Source organism: Ovis canadensis, chromosome 24 (assembly GCF_042477335.2).
Source record: "Ovis canadensis isolate MfBH-ARS-UI-01 breed Bighorn chromosome 24, ARS-UI_OviCan_v2, whole genome shotgun sequence".
In the NCBI taxonomy this organism is placed as follows: domain Eukaryota; kingdom Metazoa; phylum Chordata; class Mammalia; order Artiodactyla; family Bovidae; genus Ovis; species Ovis canadensis.
The window spans coordinates 45,653,504-45,675,677 of record NC_091268.1 but is presented as its reverse complement, the minus strand read 5'-3'; the positions used below and the strand labels follow the sequence as shown (position 1 = coordinate 45,675,677).

Here is a 22,174-nt window from a genome sequence, read left to right as displayed (position 1 = left end):
TGGGAAAGACTAGAGATCTCTTCAAGAAAATTAGAAATACCAAGGTAAATTTCATGCCAAGATGAGTACAATAGAGGACAAAAATAGGTATGGACCTCACAGAAGCAGAAGATATTAAGAAGAGATGGCAAGAATACACAGAAGAACTATACAAAAAAGATCTTCATGACCCAAATAACTACAATGGTGTGGTCTCTCACCTAGAGCCAGACATCCTGGAGTGTGAAGTCAGATGGGCCTTAGGAAGGATCACTACTAACAAAGCTAGTGATGGAGGTGATGAAATTCCAGTTGAGCTATTTCAAATCCTAAATGATGATGCTATAAAAGTGCTGCACTCAATATGTGAGCAAATTTGGAAAAGTCAGCAGTGGCCACAGGACTGGAAAAGGTCAGTTTTCTTTCCAATCCCAAAGAAAGGCAATGCCAAAGAATGTTCAAACCATCACACAATTGTACTCGCAAAGTAATGCTTAGAATTCTCCAAGCCAGGCGTCAACAGCATGTGAACTATGAACTTCCAGATGTTTAAGCTGGATTTAGAAAAGGCAGAGGAGCCAAAGATCAAATTGCCAACATCTGTTGGATCATTGAAAAAGCAAGAGAGTTCCAGAAAAACATCTACTTTTGCTTTATTGACTATGCCAAAGCCTTTGACTGTGTGGATCACCACAAACTGTGGAAAATTCTTCAGAGATGGGAATACCAGACCACCTGGCCTGTCTCCTGAGAAATCTGTATACAGGTCAAGAAGCAACAATTAGAACTGGACATGGAACAACAGACGGGTTGCAGATCAGGAAAGGAGTATGTCAAGGCTGTATAATCACCCTGCTTATTTAATTTATATGCAGAGTACATCATGTGAAATGCCAGGCTGGGTGAAACACAAGCTGGAATCAAGATTTCAGGGAGAAATATCAATAACCTCAGATACTCAGATGACACTACACTTATGGCAGAAAGCGAAGAAGAACTAAAGAGTCTCTTGATGAAAGTGAAAGAGGACAGTGAAAAAGTTGGCTTAAAACTCAACATTCAGAAAACTAAGATCATGGCATCTGGCCCCATCATTTCATGGCAAATAGATGGGAAAACAATGGAAACATTGACAGGCTTTATTTTTTTGGGCCCCAAAATCACTGCAGATGGTGACTGCAGCCATGAAATTAAAAGATGCTTGCTCCTTAGAAGAAAAGCTATGACCAACCCTGACACAATATTAAAAAGCAGAGACATTACTTTGCCAGCAAAGGTCTGTCTAGTAAAAGCTATTGTTTTTCCAGTAGTCCTATATGGATGTGAGAGTTGGACTATAAAGAAAGCTGAGAGCCAAAGAATTGATGCTTTTGAACTGTGGTATTGGAGAAGACTCTTGAGAGTCCCTTGGACTGCAAGGAGTCCAACCGGTCAATCCTAACGGAAGCAGTCCTGAATATTCACTTGAAGGACTGATTCTGAAGTTGAAAACCCGATACTTTGGCCACCTGATACGAAGAACTGACTAATTAGAAAAGACCCTGATGCTGGGAAAGACTGAAGGCGGGAAGAGAAAGGGATGACAGAGGATGATGGTTGGATGGCATCACCGATGTGATGGGCATAAGTTTGAGTAGGCTCTGGGAGTTGGTAATGGACAGTGAGGCCTGGCGTAATGCAGTCTGTGGCGTTGCAAAGAGTTGGACATGACTGAACGGAACATGTATATTTATATACACCAACACTAGAATTTAACAGTTTTTACATAAGTAGTCCACATGCTTCTCTACTGTCTTCCCTTTTAATAATCTTACACTAAATATTCACAGCTAGAAATAATAAACTATAAACCAGACAAGAATTGCTTGGCACGTATAGGTTTTGAATAAAAGTAAAAGTAATTTGTTGATTAAAGTTTATTTTTTTAACCTTACCATTAATCTAATCTAAATTTCTTACTGCAGATGACTAAAGTAAATGAAATTGTATTCTCAGTTGCTTGACTGAGTTGATATGACCAAAATAATCCTACCCTGTATTAAAATGTATTTTGATTATTAGTCATTCTGGGATGAAGTTTGAAATCATTTTATAGAATTTAGTTCATAGATTAATATTTTTAATATATTAGGATTTAGCTACATTAGGTTATGGACTTCCCTGATAGATCAGTTGGTAAAGAATCTACCTGCAATGCAGGGGACCTTGATTTGATTTCTGGGTTTGGAAGATCTGCTGGAGAAGGGATTGACTACCCACTGTAGTATTCTTGGGCTTCTCTTGTGGCTCAGCTGGTAAAGAATCCACATATGGACTTCCCTGATAGCTCAGTTGGTAAAGAATCTACCTACAATGCAGGAGACGCTGATTCGATTTCTGGGTTTGGAAGATCTGCTGGAGAATGGATTAGCTACCCACTGCAGTATTCTTGGGTTTCCCTCGTGGCTGAGCTGGTAAAGAATCCACATGCTATGCGGGAGACCTGGGTTCAATCCCTAGGTTGGTAAGATCCCCTGGAAAAGGGAAAGGCTACCCACTCCAGTGTTCTGGCCTGGAGAATTCCATGGACTGTACATCAAAGAGTTGGACACGATTGAGCGACAGTCACTTTGACATTAGATTATGTATTAATTGTTCAGAATTGAGAGACACAGGTATAAAAATAACCGAGATAGGGTCTTGTCTGGAAGTCTAGTGTTTTGAGATTACACAGGTTTGATTCCTGGTCAGGGAACTAGGATCCTTCACACCTTGAGGTGAGGCTGGAAAAAAATTAAATAATTTAAAATAACCCCAGATGGGTGATAACACTTACTTATTTTTTTCCATTACAAAGATTCAGAACATTTATAGCTAATTTGCTAATTGTTCCCCCTAAAATATTTGGTCACTGATCATTGTTGTTACTTGCCCAGAAGAATGGTCACATTGCAGTTGGTTAAAATATATCTGCATTGCCAATGAATGATAATGATACTCTGGAGGATAGCATAGTATTATGGAATCACATAGACCCTAGTATTATGGAATCACATAGACCCTAGGATGAAAGGCCTGGTTGTGAACTGTACGTCTACCTCTTCCTATCTGTTTAACTTAAACACTTGCCTCCACTTACTTAACCTTAAAGAGTAACAATCATGTCTGCCTCAGAGTTGTCATGTAAAGAACCAGTAGCTTAGTACAGTAGATTATGACACTACCTTAAGGACAATAAACACAACATTCAGTCAGTGGCCAGGAATCCTGGTAAGTAGCTCTGCTCATCACCATCTCTCTAGGTGCCTTTGGTTGGGTCACTCATGTCTGAGCTTTGATTTCTTGTCCTGTGATGGGGACACATTACAGTTTACTTTGCTTACCCAGAAAATTTATGTGAGAATTCAGTTAGATACATTATGTACAGTTGGGGGGAAATTATATAATAGCAAACAAATAGATACTGTATTCGGAGAAGGCAATGGTAACTCACTCCAGTACTCTTGCCTGGAAACTCCCATGGATGGAGGAGCCTGGTAGGTTGCGGTCTATGGGGTGAGTCGGACATGACTGAGCAACTTCGCTTTCACTTTTCACTTTCATTCATTGGAGAAGGAAATGGCAACCCACTCCAGTATTTTTGTCTGGAGAATCCCAGGGACGGGGGAGCCTGGTGGGCTGCTGTCTGTGGGGTCGCACAGAGTCGGATATGACTGAAGCAACTTAGCAGCAGCAGCAGGTACAGTATTATTAAGCAGCTTAATGGTAACTGGTCACCCCATGTTAACCTGTCAGATCTGAGAATGTGCTATGTCTAGTTGTCTTTCAGTGTTCTTATGATGTTTGCCTTTACATGTTGCTATAATGGTAGAAGCTACAGACTGGGATACTTTTGGCAATCTGAGTCAAAATGAGTTGCATTATTAAACAAATACATTGCTTTTAGAAACAACTCAATGAGAATTTCTGTTGTATATTAAGGGGCTAATGTGGCGTGGATTTGGGGTTGAAAACACCTAATTAGAAAGCTGGATCTGTTCTTAAATTGCAAGTGTGTGTACATCAAAGCCATCATAAGAATAAATTTAAGTCTGATAGTGTACATGGTTTCAGTACACATTGGCGAAATTCCCTGCTGATTGCTGATTGAAAACAGTTGTTAATTCTCTACTTCACTAAATACAGAGTGGAAAAACTTTCCTTAATAAAGAACAGATTGAGGAGATCCAAGACCTTACTGTGTGGGAATTAATGGCAGATGCATATACTGGTAGTTAAAATGTTTCATTAGATGTTAATGTCTTGCTGTGTTTTTAATTGTTCAGGAATTAGCCTCCAGAATATTAAAACCATCTGTTTGTTATCATGATGAAACAGAATGCTTAAATAGTTATTAATTTGTGTTTCTTGTCTTTTTTTTTTTTTTTTGAGGGATAATCTGTAAAACTTTGATCTGTTCAGAGTTTAGGGAATTCAGAATGTGAAAGTGAAAAAGAATTTTAAAACACACCACTGTCCCAAATAGCTGTAGTTTTTTTTTTTTTTCCCTACCTACTGTGCATATATTATGTGTATTCTTTTTCATATTCTTTTTCTAAGGTAAAATGAGTTATCTCTTGTTTTTCATGATGTGATTAAGAATGATCATAGAGCTGGTTTCCCTTAGAACTGCAGATTACTTTATATTCAATATCAAGAGAATTTAGACATTCAGAGGGTTGAAGGGAAGCTGAAATTTCTAACTATGTATTGTTCTTTCTGTGCTCCACTAGGTCTGCGTAACAACTGAGGGCTGTAGTCCTTATAGATTCAGGCTGACATTGGTTCTAGTCCTGCTCTGCTGTTTTCTGCATTTTGTGACGTTGCTAGAATTACTTAGTCTTTTTCTGATTTGGTTTCTCTATCTGTAAATTGGGAAATAAAATTTGGTTTACAGAATTAGGGGGCTTCTTAGAAATAATATGTAGATCACATGTTCTGTTAATAGTATGTATATTAATTGCTTCATTTCTTGGTTACATGGAGTCAATGAGATATTCCAGGTACCAGTGAGAATATGTGTTAGCAATGTAGCTGTATGAGCCAAGAATAGACCCTTCATTTCCTAGCATTTGCCCCTGTGCTGATAGCCAGACATTGGTGTGTTTTAAATTCTTACCCTGAAAATGAGCTAGTGTCATCTTATCTCTCGTTGTCTGTCAGGCGGGAGAGCTCTACAAGGGAAAGAACTTACCTCCCTTTGCATGGGATTCCAGTTTCTGTTTCTGAGGGGTCTGGTGTTTGTCTTCTCATCTCTGAATTTGGTTAGGAAAAATGGTCAAGTTTTTTCTTCATTAATTTATGCAAATCAGCTAAAATCATGCCAAGAAATGGACACTATGTATTTGAATCTTTGTGCACCTTAGAGAAGTGCCATGTTTTTAGACTAAGAATTTATGATAGTTGGGAAATTTATGATCCTCTATTTAAGCTTTCTTTACCGTATCTGCCCCTCGTTCAAAATTGGATTATCCCATTCCCTACGTCTCTTTTGCCCAGGCTTAAAAATGAGAAAGGTTTCCTGACTTCTGGAGCCAAGTGAAAATCACTATAGTGCAGGGAAGTTTGTTAAAAACCTTGAGTCTTTAGTTCGGGTTCCTCAGAGGTCAGGCAGATGATTCAGGCGGGTAATGCAGAACAGTGCAGGGTGTGGGGATGGTACTGAAATCATCTTGTGTGACTTCAGGGTTCATTCAGTCAGTGCTGCCATTTCCAGTGGTATGAACTGGTACTAAAGACCATTTGTTGTCCTGACAAAGGAAACTTATACCATGTTGGAGAATGTATGTATTTCTATAACCAATTGGGTTTCTTTTATAAATGATGTTGTTACTCTTATTAAAAGTGTTTGATAGTGCACAGTAACTTCCCTTCATATGGGATCTTAGAAGATTTTTGTTGGATTGATTTAAAAAAAATAAGAAAATTATTTTTTATATTAAAAATATTTGTTAGAAGGTAAAATGAATAAGATTTTTAAAATGCTTCATATTACCCAAATTATTCAAAAGTGGCAATTTCCTCAATAAGCATATATAGTACTAAGAGAGCTATTAACTTCTCTTGGTAGTGGTTTTTGACCTTTTGCTGAACAAGTACTTTTAAAATTCTCAAATGCCATGATGAAGATTTATTAAACTGAGTGCAATTATATGCTACTTTTCATTTTATAATCCTGTACCTGACTATCTGAAATATTTTAAATTACATATGATCACTATTTCAAGAAGAAAATCAGCAATGGCACTTTTTGAAGAATAAGGAATTTGAAAGTTATGTGATTAGAGAGGCCATGGTTAACTAGTGCACATGCCAGTTTTCATGTTACCGCTCTACTTTTGAGCTTCTTTTTTGCAAATCCCAAAAGGCTAACTTTGTAAGACCCAGTCATACTCTTTGTGAATATCTACAAAAGCTATTTCATGGAGAATTTGACAGACTGACTTACATGCTACAGATATTATGCAGAGACATCTCTGATGGTCCAGTGGTAAGAATCTACCTGCCAATGCAGGAGACATGGGTTCGGGAAGATCCCACATGGCGTGAAGCAACTAAGCCCGTGTGCCGCAACTACTGAGCCTGTACTCTAGAGCCCACCTGCCTACTACTGAGTCCATGTGCTCTAGAGCTCATACTTCTCAATAAGAGAAGCCACCACAATGAGTGGCCTGTGAGCCTCAACTAGAGATCAGCCCCTTCTTGCTGCAACTAGAGAAAGCCTGCATGCAGCAACAAAGACCCAGCGTGATCCATAAGTAAATAAATAAAAAGTTTTTTAAAAGATTCTGCATATTGACCACCAATTCAACAGATACTTATTGAATGTCTAATTAATGTAGGCACTATTTTAGATTCTGCAGATATAATAGTGAACAAAACAGATAAGAATCCTGGTACTCAAGTAGCTTCTTATCTAGTTACAATGTGGTTGGGGTGGGAGATGTGTTTGAAGGAGACAGTGGACAGATAATATAGGTAAACATTAGATGGTGTTATAGAGGCAGGGTGACAGTTGCAAAGAGGATGATCTAGGAAATCCTCACTGAGAAAGTAACATTTCAGTAAACATCTGAGGAAGGGCAGTAGTGAACCATGTGCCTTTGGGGGCTAAATATCTCAAACAACAAGTACCGCAAGTGCAAAGGCCCTGAGGTGGGGGCCAGCCTGGCTTATTTGAAAAATAGTGATGAGGCCAGCAAAACTGATATAGAGTGAACAAGGCAAAGAGGAGTAGAAAATGAGGTCAAAAGAAAGGATGGGGGAACCAGACCGATTGGGGGCAACCAGACCTATTGGGGGCTACTCTGTAGGCCATTAGAGTGACCGTTGTCATTACTCTTTTTTATAGGAGCTCTCTGGCTCCTGAGAGAGCTGCATGGACATAGTGGACAAAGGCACAAACTGGATATCAGATAGGAAGGTGTTGTTTTAATCCAGGTAAGAGAAGACGGCAGCTTTGAACAGGGCAGTAACTGTAGAGGGAAAGATTTTAGCCTTGGCCAAAGGTGAAGTTGCTCTTGATAATAATTAGACACATCGAAGATACTACTTTATTTGTTACAAGTTTGAGATTCCTATTACACATCTAAGTGAATTTGCAGGTGCAACTGGTTTGAGGAGACTAAAATCGGGGGAAGAGATTGAGGCAAATGAAGCATCATCAGCACATAGGCAGTATTTGGAAACATGACACTGGATGAGATCATCAAGGGTAGTGATTATAGACTGAAAGAAGAAGAGGTCCAAGGACACAGCCTGGGGGAACCTAATGTCAAAGTGTGTAAGGAATGGCCAGAGGAGGAGGGAAGAAAAGCAGGAGTGAAGCAAAGTGCTTTTAGGATGATCAGTTGTGTTCGATGCTACTGTAGCTACTGATGTTTCCTGTAGATAGATCAGTAAGATGGGGACTCACAGTGACTGCTAGGCTTCTCATTTGTAGGTAATTAATGATTGGTACTGCCTTCCAATCAAGGCAGGATGAACTCTTGCCCTCTGGCCTCCTCTGGTCCTCAGGCCATCCCCTTCCCAGAGTGGAAGAGTTCAAAGGACCACCACCCTACATTCCACTTGGATCCCACCACTCCCCCTCTTATAGCGTGCTTGCTACTTTTCTGGGACTCTAGAAGTCTTAGCCCACATACTCTCAATCTGGTTGTCACAGTCTGTTCCCTAGGTCTGTCTGCCTTCAGGCAGACTGCACCGCAGCCATGCATGTGGTCAGACCAGAGTTGGCACTGCTCGTGGTAGTTGGGTAAAGTGAGCATGTGGATGGAAACTGGAGGTTGGGCTGGGAAGTTACCCCATGAGCAGGTGAGGCTTTTGAGATGTGGGAGAGAACTACAGATGGGAAGAAAAGGACACTAGACCAGGGGCTGGTTGTTCTGCACTGTCACGTTCTGTCAAGAAACTTTAAAGGCATATAGAAGTCTAACATAAATCCTGACCTTCATTGTGAACATTCATTTAAGCGAGGTCAGTGGATAAGATATTTTATTTAACACTCTATTAGCTTGACTTACAACTTTTAACTATTTAGACTTAACCGTTTTTGATTCTCTTGTCCGGAGATCTGCAAATGCTTCTGATAGCTATTTTCATTGAGCTGGTCAGGAGCAATTTCATTGCATGTTGAAGACAAATGCCTCATTAGAATGGGTTAAACAGAGAATGGGAGGAGGAAAATGAGAGATACTGAGTAAAATGCTTTTAAGGATTATTTTGTAAGGGGAATCTTGAAAAGGTAGCTGGGTTTCTTTGTTTTGTCTTGATTCATTGTCTTGTAAGGTGGAAACAACAATAAATGGAATGTTTGTACTCTAAAGAAAAGACTTAGTTTGTTGGTGCTGCCAAGAGAAAACGCCACAGAGTGGGTGACTTAAACCAGAAATTTATTTTCTCACAGTTGTGGAGACTGGAAGTCCAAGATGAAGTTACTGGCAGATGTTCTTTCTTCTAGGGCCTTTCTTCTTCCCTGTAGAGGAGGCCGTCTTCTCACTGTGCCCTCACATGGCCTGTTCTCTGCGCCTGTGTATATCTCATGCCTCCCTGTGTCACAGACTCATCTTCTTACAAGGACACCGATCTGATTCAATTAGAGCCCACCCTCATGACCTCATTTTAACTTAATTACATTTTTAAAGTCCCTATCTTCAAGTAAGTCACATTCTGAAGTAATGAAAGTTATGGTTTCAATATATGAATTTGGGGCAGACACATTAGAAAAGACCATGATGCTGGAAAAGATTGAAGGCAAAAGGAGAAGAGGGCAACAGAGGGTGAGATGGTTGGGTGGCATCACTGACTCAGTGAACACAAGTTTGAGCATACTCCTGGAGACAGTGAAGGACCCGGAAACGTGGCATGCTGCAGTCCATGGGATTGCAAAGAATCAGACATGACTGAACAACAACAACAATTCAGTCTATAGTAGGGATTTCAAATACTCTAGAATATGTATGTGTGGAACCCATACCACCTATGAGAAATGACTGTGGCTTCTCAAAAGAGTTAACCATAGTGTTTCCTAAACAAGTTCATTTCTGTCCTCCTTGAAGTAATGTAGCCTAGTAATGTAGCCTAGCCTAGCCTAATGTAGCCTACTCAATAATTGGCGCATGATTGATAATATGGACTGAATTCTCTCAGCTCACCCCCCACCCAATTCAAACTCATATGTTTAAGCCCAAACCCTCAATTTATTTGGAATAGGGAAGGAAGTAAGATTAAATGAGATCATAAGAGGATATGATTAATATCCTTTATTAGAAGAGTGATTAGAATGATAATTTTCTTTCTTCACTCTATATGAGGTCTCAGAGAGATGGTGGCTGTCTGTAAGACAGGAAGAGAGCTCTTACCAGAAACTGACCATGCTGGAACGGCCTTCATCTTGTTATTATATTTCTGGCCTCCAGAAGTGAGAAAATTTCTGTTATTTAAGCCATCAGCCTGGTATTTTGTTATGGCAACCTGAGTCAACTAAGACATTAAGATACACATGGACATCAACATTCAAAAAAACAAAACAGGAGAGGGCAGAAGATCTAAACAGATATTTCTCCAGAGAAGATATACAGATAACCAACAGGTAAATGAAAAGATGCTCAACATCACTAATTATTAGAGAAATGCAAATCAGAACTACAGTGAGGTTTCACCTGACACCAGTCAGAAGGGCCATTCACAAAGTCTCCATATACTAAATACTGGAAAGGGTGTGGTGAAGAAGGAACCTTCCTATGTTGTTGGTGGAAACATCAACTGGTACAACGACCAAGATTCCTTAAAAAACTAAAAATTAAAAAGAGTGGCTATATGTATAACTGATACACGTTGTTGTACACTTGACACAAACACAACATTGTGAATCAACTATAGTCCAATAAAAAGAAAAACTAAAAGTAGAACTACCATATGATCCAACAGTACCACTCTTAGGGATTTATCTGGAAAAGACAAAATTCTAATTTGCAAAGATAACATGTATTCCTGTTTTTATAGCAGCACTATTTACTCACTAACCAAATGATACTGTCTCAAAAATTCTTTTCTGTAATCAAAATCTCACTGTCAGAAGGCTAGAAACTGTACCAAAGCAGTCAAACATCCCTTCATCCAGTTATTTTTGCATTGCATGTGTTTATTGTGGATTTCTAAACCTATGTGAAAACAGATTTATTTTTCAGTCCACAGTCATACTTAAGGAATGCCAAATAGATGAGCTTTTCCTTTTAATCTCATTCTTGTGCATTATTTTTCCCCCAGATAGTTTAGACTTCTTTTTTGATAGGAAATGAAAAGTCAGGTTGTTATCATGCCTTTTGTCAACATAATTCAACTTGGAAATAGTACCCAGGTTGTAGATAGAGATTTTATTTATATATGAGCACTGATTTTTACACTTCCATTCCCTTTCCTTCACATTATTAAGTTATGAAGAGATAGTATCATAATAGCCTCTTGGCCAAATTGTAGAGTAGAGTTATGATTCTCTGGATAAGCCATAGAACATTATTAAGTTTTGTTGTTTGGGTTGCATTTGTCTGTTGGAAGGATATCAAAGTTGGTTAGGTTGCTCTTAATTGCTTTTTGTTTATATTTGAGACTACATAGTTAAATTGATCTTAGCTTATTTTCTGCTCTTTATTTGATTAACTTTTCAATTTTTTCTATTGCTGTGAAGTCCACTGAACCTGTTTAAATTTGAATAATGTATGTGATAGTCCAGTGTAAGTACTTCAGTCGTTTCTGTTTTTTTCAGGCAAATAACATAATCTTCATGTTATTATCTGTGGAATACCTTAAGTATTTATCTGGGGACATCAGTGACAAAGAGAAATGACACTCCCAAATCCAGGCATATCCAGGAACCCTATTTATGATTCATGGATTGAGGCAGTTCCTACTTTTCTTGTCTTTGGAAACTGACTGTAATAGGCAAGATCCCAAGATGACCCTCCAGATATGCCCCCTGCTTACTACCATGATTAGATTTTTTGTATGGATAGTTGACTTTAAGAAAGAGAGTTGTGTTCTTTTGCTTCATTAGTCTGATTTAATCAGGTAAGTCTTCAACCAGGAAACTCTTTTCTGGAGTAAAAAATGAAAATCATGGGACTTCTTGTTGTTTAGTTGCCAAGTTGTGTCCAACTCTTTTGTGACCCCCTTGGACTGTATTCCGCCAGGGTCCTCTGTTCATGAGATTTCCCAGGCTTGGAAATGGGAATTGGAATGGGGTGCCATTTCCTTCTCCAGGGGATCTTCCTGACCTAGGGATTTAACCTGTAGCTCCTGCATTGGTAAGTGGATTCTATACCACTGGGCCACCCAGGAAACCCTGATGGATTCTTATCTTTTTAAAATAAACTGCTCTATTAAAATATTCATTATATATAACATTATATTTCCATTATATATGATGAAATTTATTCATTATCAGTTTAATATATTAACACAGATGCACAACCATCACCATACTACAATTTTTAAACTTTGCCATCACCTCCAAAATTTCCCTTGTGCCCATTTGAAAATTGGTGGATTCTTACATTCTTCTGCAAAATTCATTAGAATTTGGTGGGCTATTTTTTATGTATTGTTAAGTTGAATTTGTTGCCTTTCATCAGAGTTTTGCAGCTTTTTAAAATTAAGATCATCCTGTGGTTCTCTTTTTTGTTTTGTTATTATCAGATTTGGGCACAGATTAGCTTTACTATTCTTTTTCTCAAGCTCTGGATCAAATTTTGTTAAAGTTTTTTAAAAATTAAAGCTAATTTAGTATGATTTTTGTCAGTATCAACAGAGAATTATGTTTACTACTTAATTTAGAATATATTCATTATCACATTTTTGTAATGATAATCATATTATTATTACATTGTGTTGGCACAGTATTATTCTATTATTTCTGGGTTTTGACTTTTATATCTTTATTCTTAGATATATAAGAAGTATGTCTCATATTTGTAGGCTTTTCTCCCAATTTTACTCTATTAATTGTATAATATTTAAATTTCCAATTCATTATGTAGTATTTCTTTTTGTAATCTCCTTTCTCTAATCTTCCCCACTGTTGTTTTTCTTGTTGTGTTACTTTTTGTTCTCTGTAGTTAAGCTATTTATTTCTGTTACTTCCAATCTGGTAGAAAATACAGAAGTTAATCTCTAGCACAGAAATAACAGATCTTGTTAAATGTTTTTACTTATGTATTTATAATTTTCACTTTCTTAATTTATAAGTGCTGTGTTTGTTATTTTTTCAATGACTCAGTTATAATTGTGGAGAGAATTTTTATTATCTTTATATTGAATAAAAATCTCTAGGTAATATGGATATTCAGTTTAAAATGTCATTAGTTTTTACTATCCAGAAGGCTGTTCATGTAGTTTCTGAATTTTAGTACCTTGATATTCATTGTAGCCTACTTTATCTTCAGTTTGTGGTAACGTCCCCTGGATACTCTGGAAGATGTGGTCTATATAAGTTACCTAATTTAATATGTATTGCTTGAGTCAAAATGAGTTCTATAACACTTAACCCCTGGGTCCCTTCCTGTTATTTTCTTAGTGTAAGTAGCATGCTAAAGTTTTCTAACTCCTGTTGATTTCCTTTTATAAAGAACAGAAGTGTAAAAAGTAGATATTATACTTTTATTGCTATAAAATGATTATCTTTGGCACATAATTTAGCCATTTATTTCTAATATTTTGTCTTTTTTTCTCTTTTAAAATTTAGGAGTGCTTTATGACCAACAAATACATTTTTTTTTTACTTTACCTAATACAAACTAGATATCCTTGCCTTAAAAAAAAAGGCGCTTAATCCATGTATGTTATTGTTATAATAACCATATGCTTGCTTTCTTGCTGTTTCCCTTATTTTTTTACATTTCTGTTAATTATGATTATTATTCTTTTACATTTGATAGTAACTTAGAAAGCAAATAACTTTAGTGTTTAAATTTTACTAGTGATTATTTTATGATTATGAAATCCTTAAAATTCTTTCTCTAACTGTTGAAAACAATAACAGTATAACTTCTGATTCTTTGATCCCAGAGAAATTTCACACAAATTCCTTGTACTACCCTAGTTTCCAGAACTTAATTTTTGTTTCTGTCACATGTTATTATTGTGCATTTAAAAGTACAATATTTATTTCTTAAGAACAAGTTTTTTCTATTCAACTTTGTAATTTTGTTTGTACTAGTTATTTCCCGCTAGCTTGTTTGGACGTGTCCAACCTTTTCATTAAGTTATTTACTTTGGTTCTGTGCCTCTCCTCCGAAATACCTTTTAAAACCTAAGAAATAAACAGTCAAATGCCACTCAATCTATGAAACTTTCTCTACTTGGGGACAGTTTTATATGGGAAAAATAAAACACCACTTTTATGAGATTAAATACTCAACTGTTTTGATGTTAGTGGAGGTATATTTTAAAATATCGTTGAACAGGAGATTTGGTGCTTATTGGCACTTTCAAGAAATGTTGTATGTTGTTCATTTAGATCCCTGCAGGAATACTCAGCAGTCCAAGATAAGATTTATGGTGCTTTGAGGAACCAAAACTGTGGTAGGAGATTACTTTCGGCTGTTCTTGTGCATGGCACTGCATAAGTCAGTCACATCAGTCTTCTAGAGCGCTAGGCTTAGGTATCTTCTCACATACTTCATCCCTTTGTGAGTTTTGTTTGAAGGGTTAATGACACCTTCTGAACATCTTGCATCTGTGGAACTCTCCATATACACACTGAAAAGAATGGCACAGCCTGGCTCTCAAATCGTGCCAGGTGTGCATAGAATTGCTCCACCTTCCCTCAGTCTGGGGCAGTGGGACTCTGTTACATGTTCATTAGCCATAATAAAACCATGTATCATTATTTTTCTAATTAGTCATTAATAATAGTTAACTCTGTAATGACAACACAGTTTCAGAGCATGGTAAATATACTGCTGACTATGAAATCTAATGAAAACACTCTGGCTTCTTATATTTTACAAAAGATGATAATCCTGCTAGTATTACAGCCACTCATGCTCGATGCTAGCTTCCTTTCACTGTTTTTTTCTTAGTTCTGATTCTTAAACTATATTATACCTAATTGTTAGAAACTTCTAAAACGAGTGGATTGTAGTAATTTTTAAATAAGTGAGGTCCTTAGATATCTAAAGACTGATAGTAAAAAATTTCACTGCTTCATTTATAGCTGAAACTTCCTTATAACAGAGCTGCTGTGAATGCTAGAAGAAATCAATGCATGCAGATTGATTTTTCTTAGGTCTTTAAATGTTTAAGCCAGCACCTGGCCTTTGTAATGTCTCTTGGTTGTAGGTAATAGCTGGGAGTTTCAGGTGAAGGATTACAACTTCTGAGTTAGTTATGCTACCCCGAATGATCCATTGGATGTGGTTGAAAATGCCAGTCTTAAATGTATTCATGGGATTAGGAAGGAATACTTCTTAGCCTGAAATCTTGTGGGTTAGCTTTAGTACTTACTGTAGTCAGTCTATATCTTTGAAATATTGAGCTGTCTGACAGCTTAAAATCCTAAGTTTCCTTTAAACTTGAGCCTGGCTTTGGAGGTGAAAGAGGTGGTATAGGGGTGGATTTTATGTAAGGCTCTCTGAAGAGAATTCACTGAAGTGCTTTTGCTGGCAGGACATAAGGAAGGGCTAGTAAGCTGCTTCCTCTGAGTTTTTCTTGGGTTTTGCTCTTAGCCTAGATCAACATTTAGTCAGATAATTTACATCAGGGCCACTGGGGTCTCTTGTTGAAGTCATCCTTTTCCTTCCATGAAGAAACATGGAAGAAACCCAAATGGAAAGTCCAGATTTTGTTAAGCCATTTGAGCATTAGGAAAAGTCTTGATTTTCTTATTCTCTGAATTCCCAGTTTGATGTTTATTTCTCCTCTAAGTTGGAGGACTTAGTTTTTATAAACATTATTTGATCAAATGTTACCTAATAAGATTTTTTTTGTGAATAAAGTTACCACAGATGTATTGAAAATAAATTATATGGGAGAATACTGATCTACCACAGAATCATTATTTCCAGGTTAAATGTAAACATTTAAACAAGCACTATGAATTACAATGAAGATAGCAGTAGGCAGTAGAGACATGGGGTTAGTCCTCAATCTGTTCGCTAATTCCAAGCAGATTTCCTTTATTTATTTATTTTTCCATTCCACGCATTGGAGCTAGTTTTACCTGCCTCTACTTAACTCAGAGATCCAATGAGATAAGAGTTCCGACACTTGTTTATGAATTACATTCCGCACACAGATTTTATCATTAGTATAAATATATTTAATGCAGGCCTTTTCAAACTTGATAAACTATATCACAATTATAAAAGGCATTTAATGAAAAATGAGATGCTTGCTAGACTTTGAAAGCATATGTCAAAAAATAAATATATAGAGGAAGAACGCTTTAAAGACCATGGTGGAAGAGATAATATCTGAGCTTCAAAAAAAACTTTGACCTGAAAAGTGCAGATAGAATGAGAGTGAGCATTCCAGACAGAAAATCTAGTGTGAAAAAGTACAGGACAGGAATGGACTTGACATGTTCAGGAAATTGAAAGGAAGTGATGTTCATTTTAGGTTAAATTCCCCTTTATTACAAGTATAAAAATGAAAACTTGAAGAGAATGATAGTATTCTTAACTTTTATTCCATAGTAATAAGAAAAGGCTCATATAGCTTGCATCTGAATTAACTTAGAATTAGCAGGTTTAACAGTAACTTAGGAGGAAACTAAGTACTTAAGGGCTCAGGAGGATACAGAATAAAATTAGGATCATTTTTCTTGGTTCCATTAGAGAAGACTTCCTGGAGAAAGGGATTTTAGAAGGAAGTGATAAAAGAGGATTTGTAGAAATGTTGAAATTAAAAAAAAAAAAAAAGAATGCCTTTTACATAGCAGGGATTTGGCAATAGCTGATTAGATGGTATGACCAAAAGTCAGGTCTGAACTGCAGTCTTTAAAGAGGCACATTAAAGCTACAAGGGATGCTGATTTGATTTCATTCTCCATTCTTCTTGGTTCATCTTCCCCCATGGTCCCAGAGCCACATGAAAATCTGCAGCGAAGATGTTTGGTACCTGTTACCTGTTCTGCTCTCTGAAGTTCCTGCTACCCAGAAATAAGGGGCTTGTGTTCTGTTTGACATTGCCCATTTTTTGACCCATGCCTCCCTCTTCGTATTTCCTCACAAAAGAAGTTTTTTGTTTTTTGTTTTTTTAAATTCCAATAAGACTCCTGATCATTTCCTAGCATGTTGGTTTCCCTGCCTTTTCTTTTTGACTTTCTCTCATAAAGAGTATTTTCTTCTCTCCTTTCAGCCATAGGTGCTTAATCTTTTTTTACAATTCAAGACTTCAGAGATTACCTTTCCCCCTAACATCACTGGCTCGTTTCTGGTTTTCATTTAGCGTGTATGTATTTCATTGTGTTGCTGACTCTGTTTATCCTGCTCTGTCTTTCTCTTGCTAGAGTGAGCACATTGTAAAGGGGCTGTGTGTTGTAACTTGCATCGCATTGCTTGGCTTCTCTGCAAACGTAGTTGGTGATAACATCACAGACTAATGGTCCATGTGAATTTGACTCAGTCTTATATAGACTCATGGTTTGCTGTTCTGTGTGTTTGTTCATTTTGAGTGGAAAATCTGATCTGGGTAAATGTGTCCAACATCCTGAACATGAAAATCAGAGCCAGTAAATGTGTAGAAACTGGTAACAGCTTTGTCAAGCTATTAAACAGCAGAGACTGTTTAAGTTGGTCAATAAGCACCATATCTCTAGTTTTTACTTTCAGTCTCAGATGTTATACTTAATACATAGTTGTTGAATGGAGGCTGGCTTAATTTACTTAAGCTGTAGGTCTTAATTTGGTATTTTAAAATACCTTTAGAATATTATCTTGAAAAACAGGGTCATTGTCTCCCTAGGGGTTAAAGGATAATATAAAGAATCTCATCATTTTCTCTTAGGAAAAAAAAAACTTGTTTTTTGTTCTCTTTGTTGTTTCTTTTTTTCTTGTCCGTAAGAGGACATAGAGAATAAGATGGAAATCATAGCTGGTAAAACCTGGATTGGAAAAATCTCAGGGAAGATTACCCTCCAAGATTCATGTTAGACTTTTCAAGTGATTGTTTAAGGCTTGCGCAGGTCTTTTTGTCTACATTGACATTTTATGCTAAATGTTTTACTTATCTTACTATCCTCTACATTTCTTTCTACAGCGGCTTGCCTGGCCCTGTTCAGAAGCTGAAAAAAATGCTAAAGATCAGGACCTTAAGTGTTCATTTTTGATAAGGCTTGAAGAATAAGGGTGAAGGAGCAGTTGTGTGAGGAGACCACTGACACTTTTCTTTTTTCTCTTTTCTTCTTCCTTCAGCTCAAGCCAGGGCAGAACAGCTGCAGGGACAGTGACAGTGAAAGCGCCAGTGGAGAATCCAAAGGCTTCCACAGGAGCAGCTCCCGGGAAAGGCTCAGCGACGTAAGTTAGAAAACAAGCTGAAACCACCAGACCACACGTCCCCTGAGTCCAGTTTCAGTTCACCAGCACATCCCTTCACATCATTTTGTGAATATCCAAGCATTTTTCCTCTCTCGGCAGACACATATTTGAGCCTTGCTTTATAGTATTGTTCTGTTTTCTAGTTTGACTTAAAATGTGTTTTAAAGAATTACAAGGTGGTTTGGGCGTGTCTATCAGCTTAGAAACAATAGATTACAAAAGGAAGTGATAATACTTTTTAGTATCAGTGTTAGAAATGAAAGAACTAGTCTGGCAATGCTGCAACTGGGAGATGACGTACTTAAATGTGGACCTTTTTTTCACCTGTGAGATCTGTAACAGCCCCTTTCTTTCATTTTATTCCTGTTGGAAGGGATGACTAACCCACCACTTACTTGGCAAGTAAAGGAATTAAAATTTCCTTCTGATTTCTAGAGGAAAACCCTCCATGAGCACACACTACCTGCCTCTTAAGGGGGTCTGTCAGCATTCTAGACCCGTTCTAACCACTCTCCTGGCCTCAGTGTGCCAGCAAGGCACAGAACCACTTTTGCCCTCTTGGGGTCATCTCACACCCCTCCCTAATGTGTCATAGAACAGGATCCTTGACCCATATTTGCACCTGAGAGCAACATTTTAAAACTTTCCTTTAAAGTAGATCAAGTAGGGGGAACATTAACAGATTGAGACAGTATTCTTTTTTTCCTCCCAGTCTGTTTGATTTATTTGCAAAAAACTTTTACTAGAGGAAGAAAATAATTCTACTGTTACTAAAAAAAGTAATTTGGGTAACCATTGAAGAGCATTCCCGGAAATAACACCATTTTACCTTTTGTGATTAGCATACTCAGTTTGGGAAATTTCCATTTCTTTTCTTTTTTCTCTTCTTGTCTCTTTCATCACTTCTTTTCCTCTCCTTCTCTCTGCCTTCCCTCTTCTTTCTTTCCTTTCTTCCTTTTTTTTTTTTTTCCCCAGAAGCTGCAGATTACCCTTTAGTCACCACAGGTGGTAAGTTCAGGATTCTAACCATCTTTCTTTTTCTTTTTAAATTGAGTTATAATTAATATGGGCTTCTCTGGTAGCTTCACTGGTAAACAATCTGCCTGCAATACAGGAAACCCCAGTTTGATTCCTGGGTCAGGAAGATCCCTTGGAGAAGGGATAGGCTCCAGTATTCTTGAGCTTCTTTGGTGGCTCAGACAGTAAAGAATCCACCTGCAATGTGGGAGACCTAGGTTCAATCCCTGGATTGGGTAGATCCCCTGGAGGAGGGCATGGCAACCCACTCTGGTATTCTTGCCTGGAAAATCCCCATGGACAGAGGGACCTGGCGGGCTACAGTCCATGTGGTCACAAAAAGTTGGACATGACTGAGCGACTAAGCACAGCACAGCATCATATAATTAATATATAGTACTACATTTGTTTCAGGTGTACAACATAGTGATTTGATATTTTTTAATGCATTATGAAATGATCACCACAATAATCCAGCTTTCATCTATCAAAATACAAATTTGTTACAGTATCATTGACTGTATTCTCTATGGGTTCATTTACATTCCTGTGATATGTTTATTTTATAACTGGAAGTTTATACTTAATTCCCTTTACTGACTTTGTCTGTCTATCCTCCCACAATCTCCTCTCTGCTCTTTGACAACCACTTGTTTGTTCTCGACGTCTATGAGTCTGTTTCTGTTTCGTTTGTTTCTTTGCTTTGTTTTGTAGATTCTATGTATAAGTGAAATCATATGGTACTCATTTTTCTCTGACTTATTTCAATTAGAATAGTATCCTTCGCTTTATCTGTGCTGCTGCCACTGAGAAGATTTCATTCTTCTTTATGGCTAAGTTGTCTTCCTTTGTATGTGTGTGTCAGTGTATAGTATTCTTTTATTCATTTATCTGGTGGTGAACATTTAGGTTGCTTCCGTATCTTGGCTGTTGTAAATAGTGGTGCAATGAAAGGAGGAGTACATATATATTTTTTTGAGTTACTGTTTGTTGAAGTAGAAGTAGAATTGCTGGATCATATGGTAGTTCTATTTTTAGTTTTTTGTGTAATCTTCATACTAACAACACTTGTTGTTTCTTGTTGTTTTGATACCAGCCATTCTAACTGGTGTGAGGTGATAATCTCATTATGGTTTTGATTTGCATTTCCCTGCTGATTAATGATGTTAACATTTTTCATGTGCGTATTGGCCATCTGTATGTCTTGTTTGAAAAACGCCTATTTAGGTTCTCTGTGTATTTTTTAATCATGTTGTTTATTTTTTTGATATTGAGTTCTATGAGTTCTTTATACATTTTGGGTACCAACCCCTTATCAGAAATATCACTTGCAAATATCTTCTCCAAATCAGTGTTACTTTTTTGTTTTGTTGTTAGTTTCCTTTGCTGTTCAGAAAGCTTTTTAGTTTTATGTAGTTCCATTTGTTTATTTTTGCTTTTTTGTTGCCCTTTCCTGAGGAGGTATATCCAAAATAAATTGGTAGACTAATGTCAAAGAGATTACTGCCTGTGATTTTTTTTTTTTTTTTACTATGCTTTCAGGTCTTTTTTTTTTTTTTTTTTTTTTTTTTTTTTTACTTTACAATACTGTATTGGTTTTGCCATACATTGACATGAATCCACCATGGGTGTATACAAGCTCCCAATCCTGAATCCCTCTCCCACCTCCCACCCCATATCATTTCTCTGGATCATCCCCATGCACCAGCCCCAAGCATCCTGTATCCTGTATCAAACATAGACTGGCACTTCATTTCTTACATGATAGTATCCATGTTTCAATGCCATTTTCCCAAATCATCCCACCCTCTCCCTCTCCCTCAGAGTCCAAAAGTCCGTTGTATACATCTGTGTCTCTTTTGCTGTCTCGCATAAAGGGTCATCATTACCATCTTTCTAAATTCCATATATATGTGTCAGTATACTGTATTGGTGTTTTTCTTTCTGGCTTTCTTCACTCTGTATAATCGGCTCCAGTTTCATTCATCTCATTAGAACTGATTCAAATGTATTCTTTTTCATGGCTGAGTAATACTCCATTGTATATATGTACCACAGCTTTCTTATCCATTCATCTGCTGATGGACATCTAGGTTGTTTCCATGTCCTGGCTATTATAAACAGTGCTGCAATGAACATAGGGGTACACATGTCTCTTTCAGTTCTGGTTTCCTTGGTGTGTATGCCCAGCAGTGTGATTGCTGGGTCATAAGGCAGTTCTATTTGCAATTTTTTAAGGAATCTTCACACTCTTCTCCATAGTGGCTGTACTAGTTTGCATTCCCACCAACAGTGTCAGAGGGTTCCCTTTTCTCCACACCCTCTCCAGCATTTATTGCTTGTAGACTTTTGGATCGCAGCCATTCTGACTGGCGTGAAGTGGTACCTCATTGTTGTCTTGATTTGCATTTCTCTAATAATGAGTGATGTTGAGCATCTTTTCATGTGTTTGTTAGCCATCCGTATGTCTTCTTTGGAGAAATGCCTATTTAGTTCTTTGGCCCATTTTTTGATTGGGTTGTTTATTTTTCTGGAATTGAGCTGCAGGAGTTGCTTGTATATTTTTGAGATCAGTTGTTTGTCAGTTGCTTCATTTGCTATTGTTTTCTCCCATTCAGAAAGCTGTCTTTTCACCTTACTTACAGTTTCCTTTGTTGTGCAGAAGCTTTTAATTTTAATTAGATCCCATTTGTTTATTTTTGCTTTTATTTCCAGTATTCTGGGAGGTGGATCATAGAGGATCCTGCTGTGATTTATGTCGGAGAGTGTTTTGCCTATGTTCTCCTCTAGGAGTTTTATAGTTTCTGGTCTTACGTTTAGATCTTTAATCCATTTTGAGTTTATTTTTGTGTGCGATGTTAGAAAGTGATCTAGTTTCATTCTTTTACAAGTGGTTGACCAGTTTTCCCAGCACCACTTGTTAAAGAAATTGTCTTTACTCCATTGTATATTCTTGCCTCCTTTGTCAAAGATAAGGTGTCCATATGTGTGTGGATTTATCTCTGGGCTTTCTATTTTGTTCCATTGATCTATATTTCTGTCTTTGTGCCAGTACCATACTGTCTTAATGACTGTGGCTTTGTAGTAGAGCCTGAAGTCAGGCAAGTTGATTCCTCCAGTTCCATTCT

At 37.3% G+C, this 22,174-nt stretch overlaps 1 protein-coding gene across 2 annotated transcripts in view; it reads left to right on the top strand.

The window, feature by feature from the left end:
• AUTS2 (activator of transcription and developmental regulator AUTS2) overlaps window positions 1-22,174 on the top strand; it is a 1,204,224-nt gene that overhangs the window by 497,602 nt on the left and 684,448 nt on the right. For both annotated transcript variants that reach the window (XM_069570963.1, XM_069570962.1), the window contains exon 3: window positions 17,907-18,008. In XM_069570963.1, coding sequence (XP_069427064.1) covers window positions 17,907-18,008 — 102 coding nt within the window. The remainder of the gene's footprint in view (window positions 1-17,906; window positions 18,009-22,174) is intronic.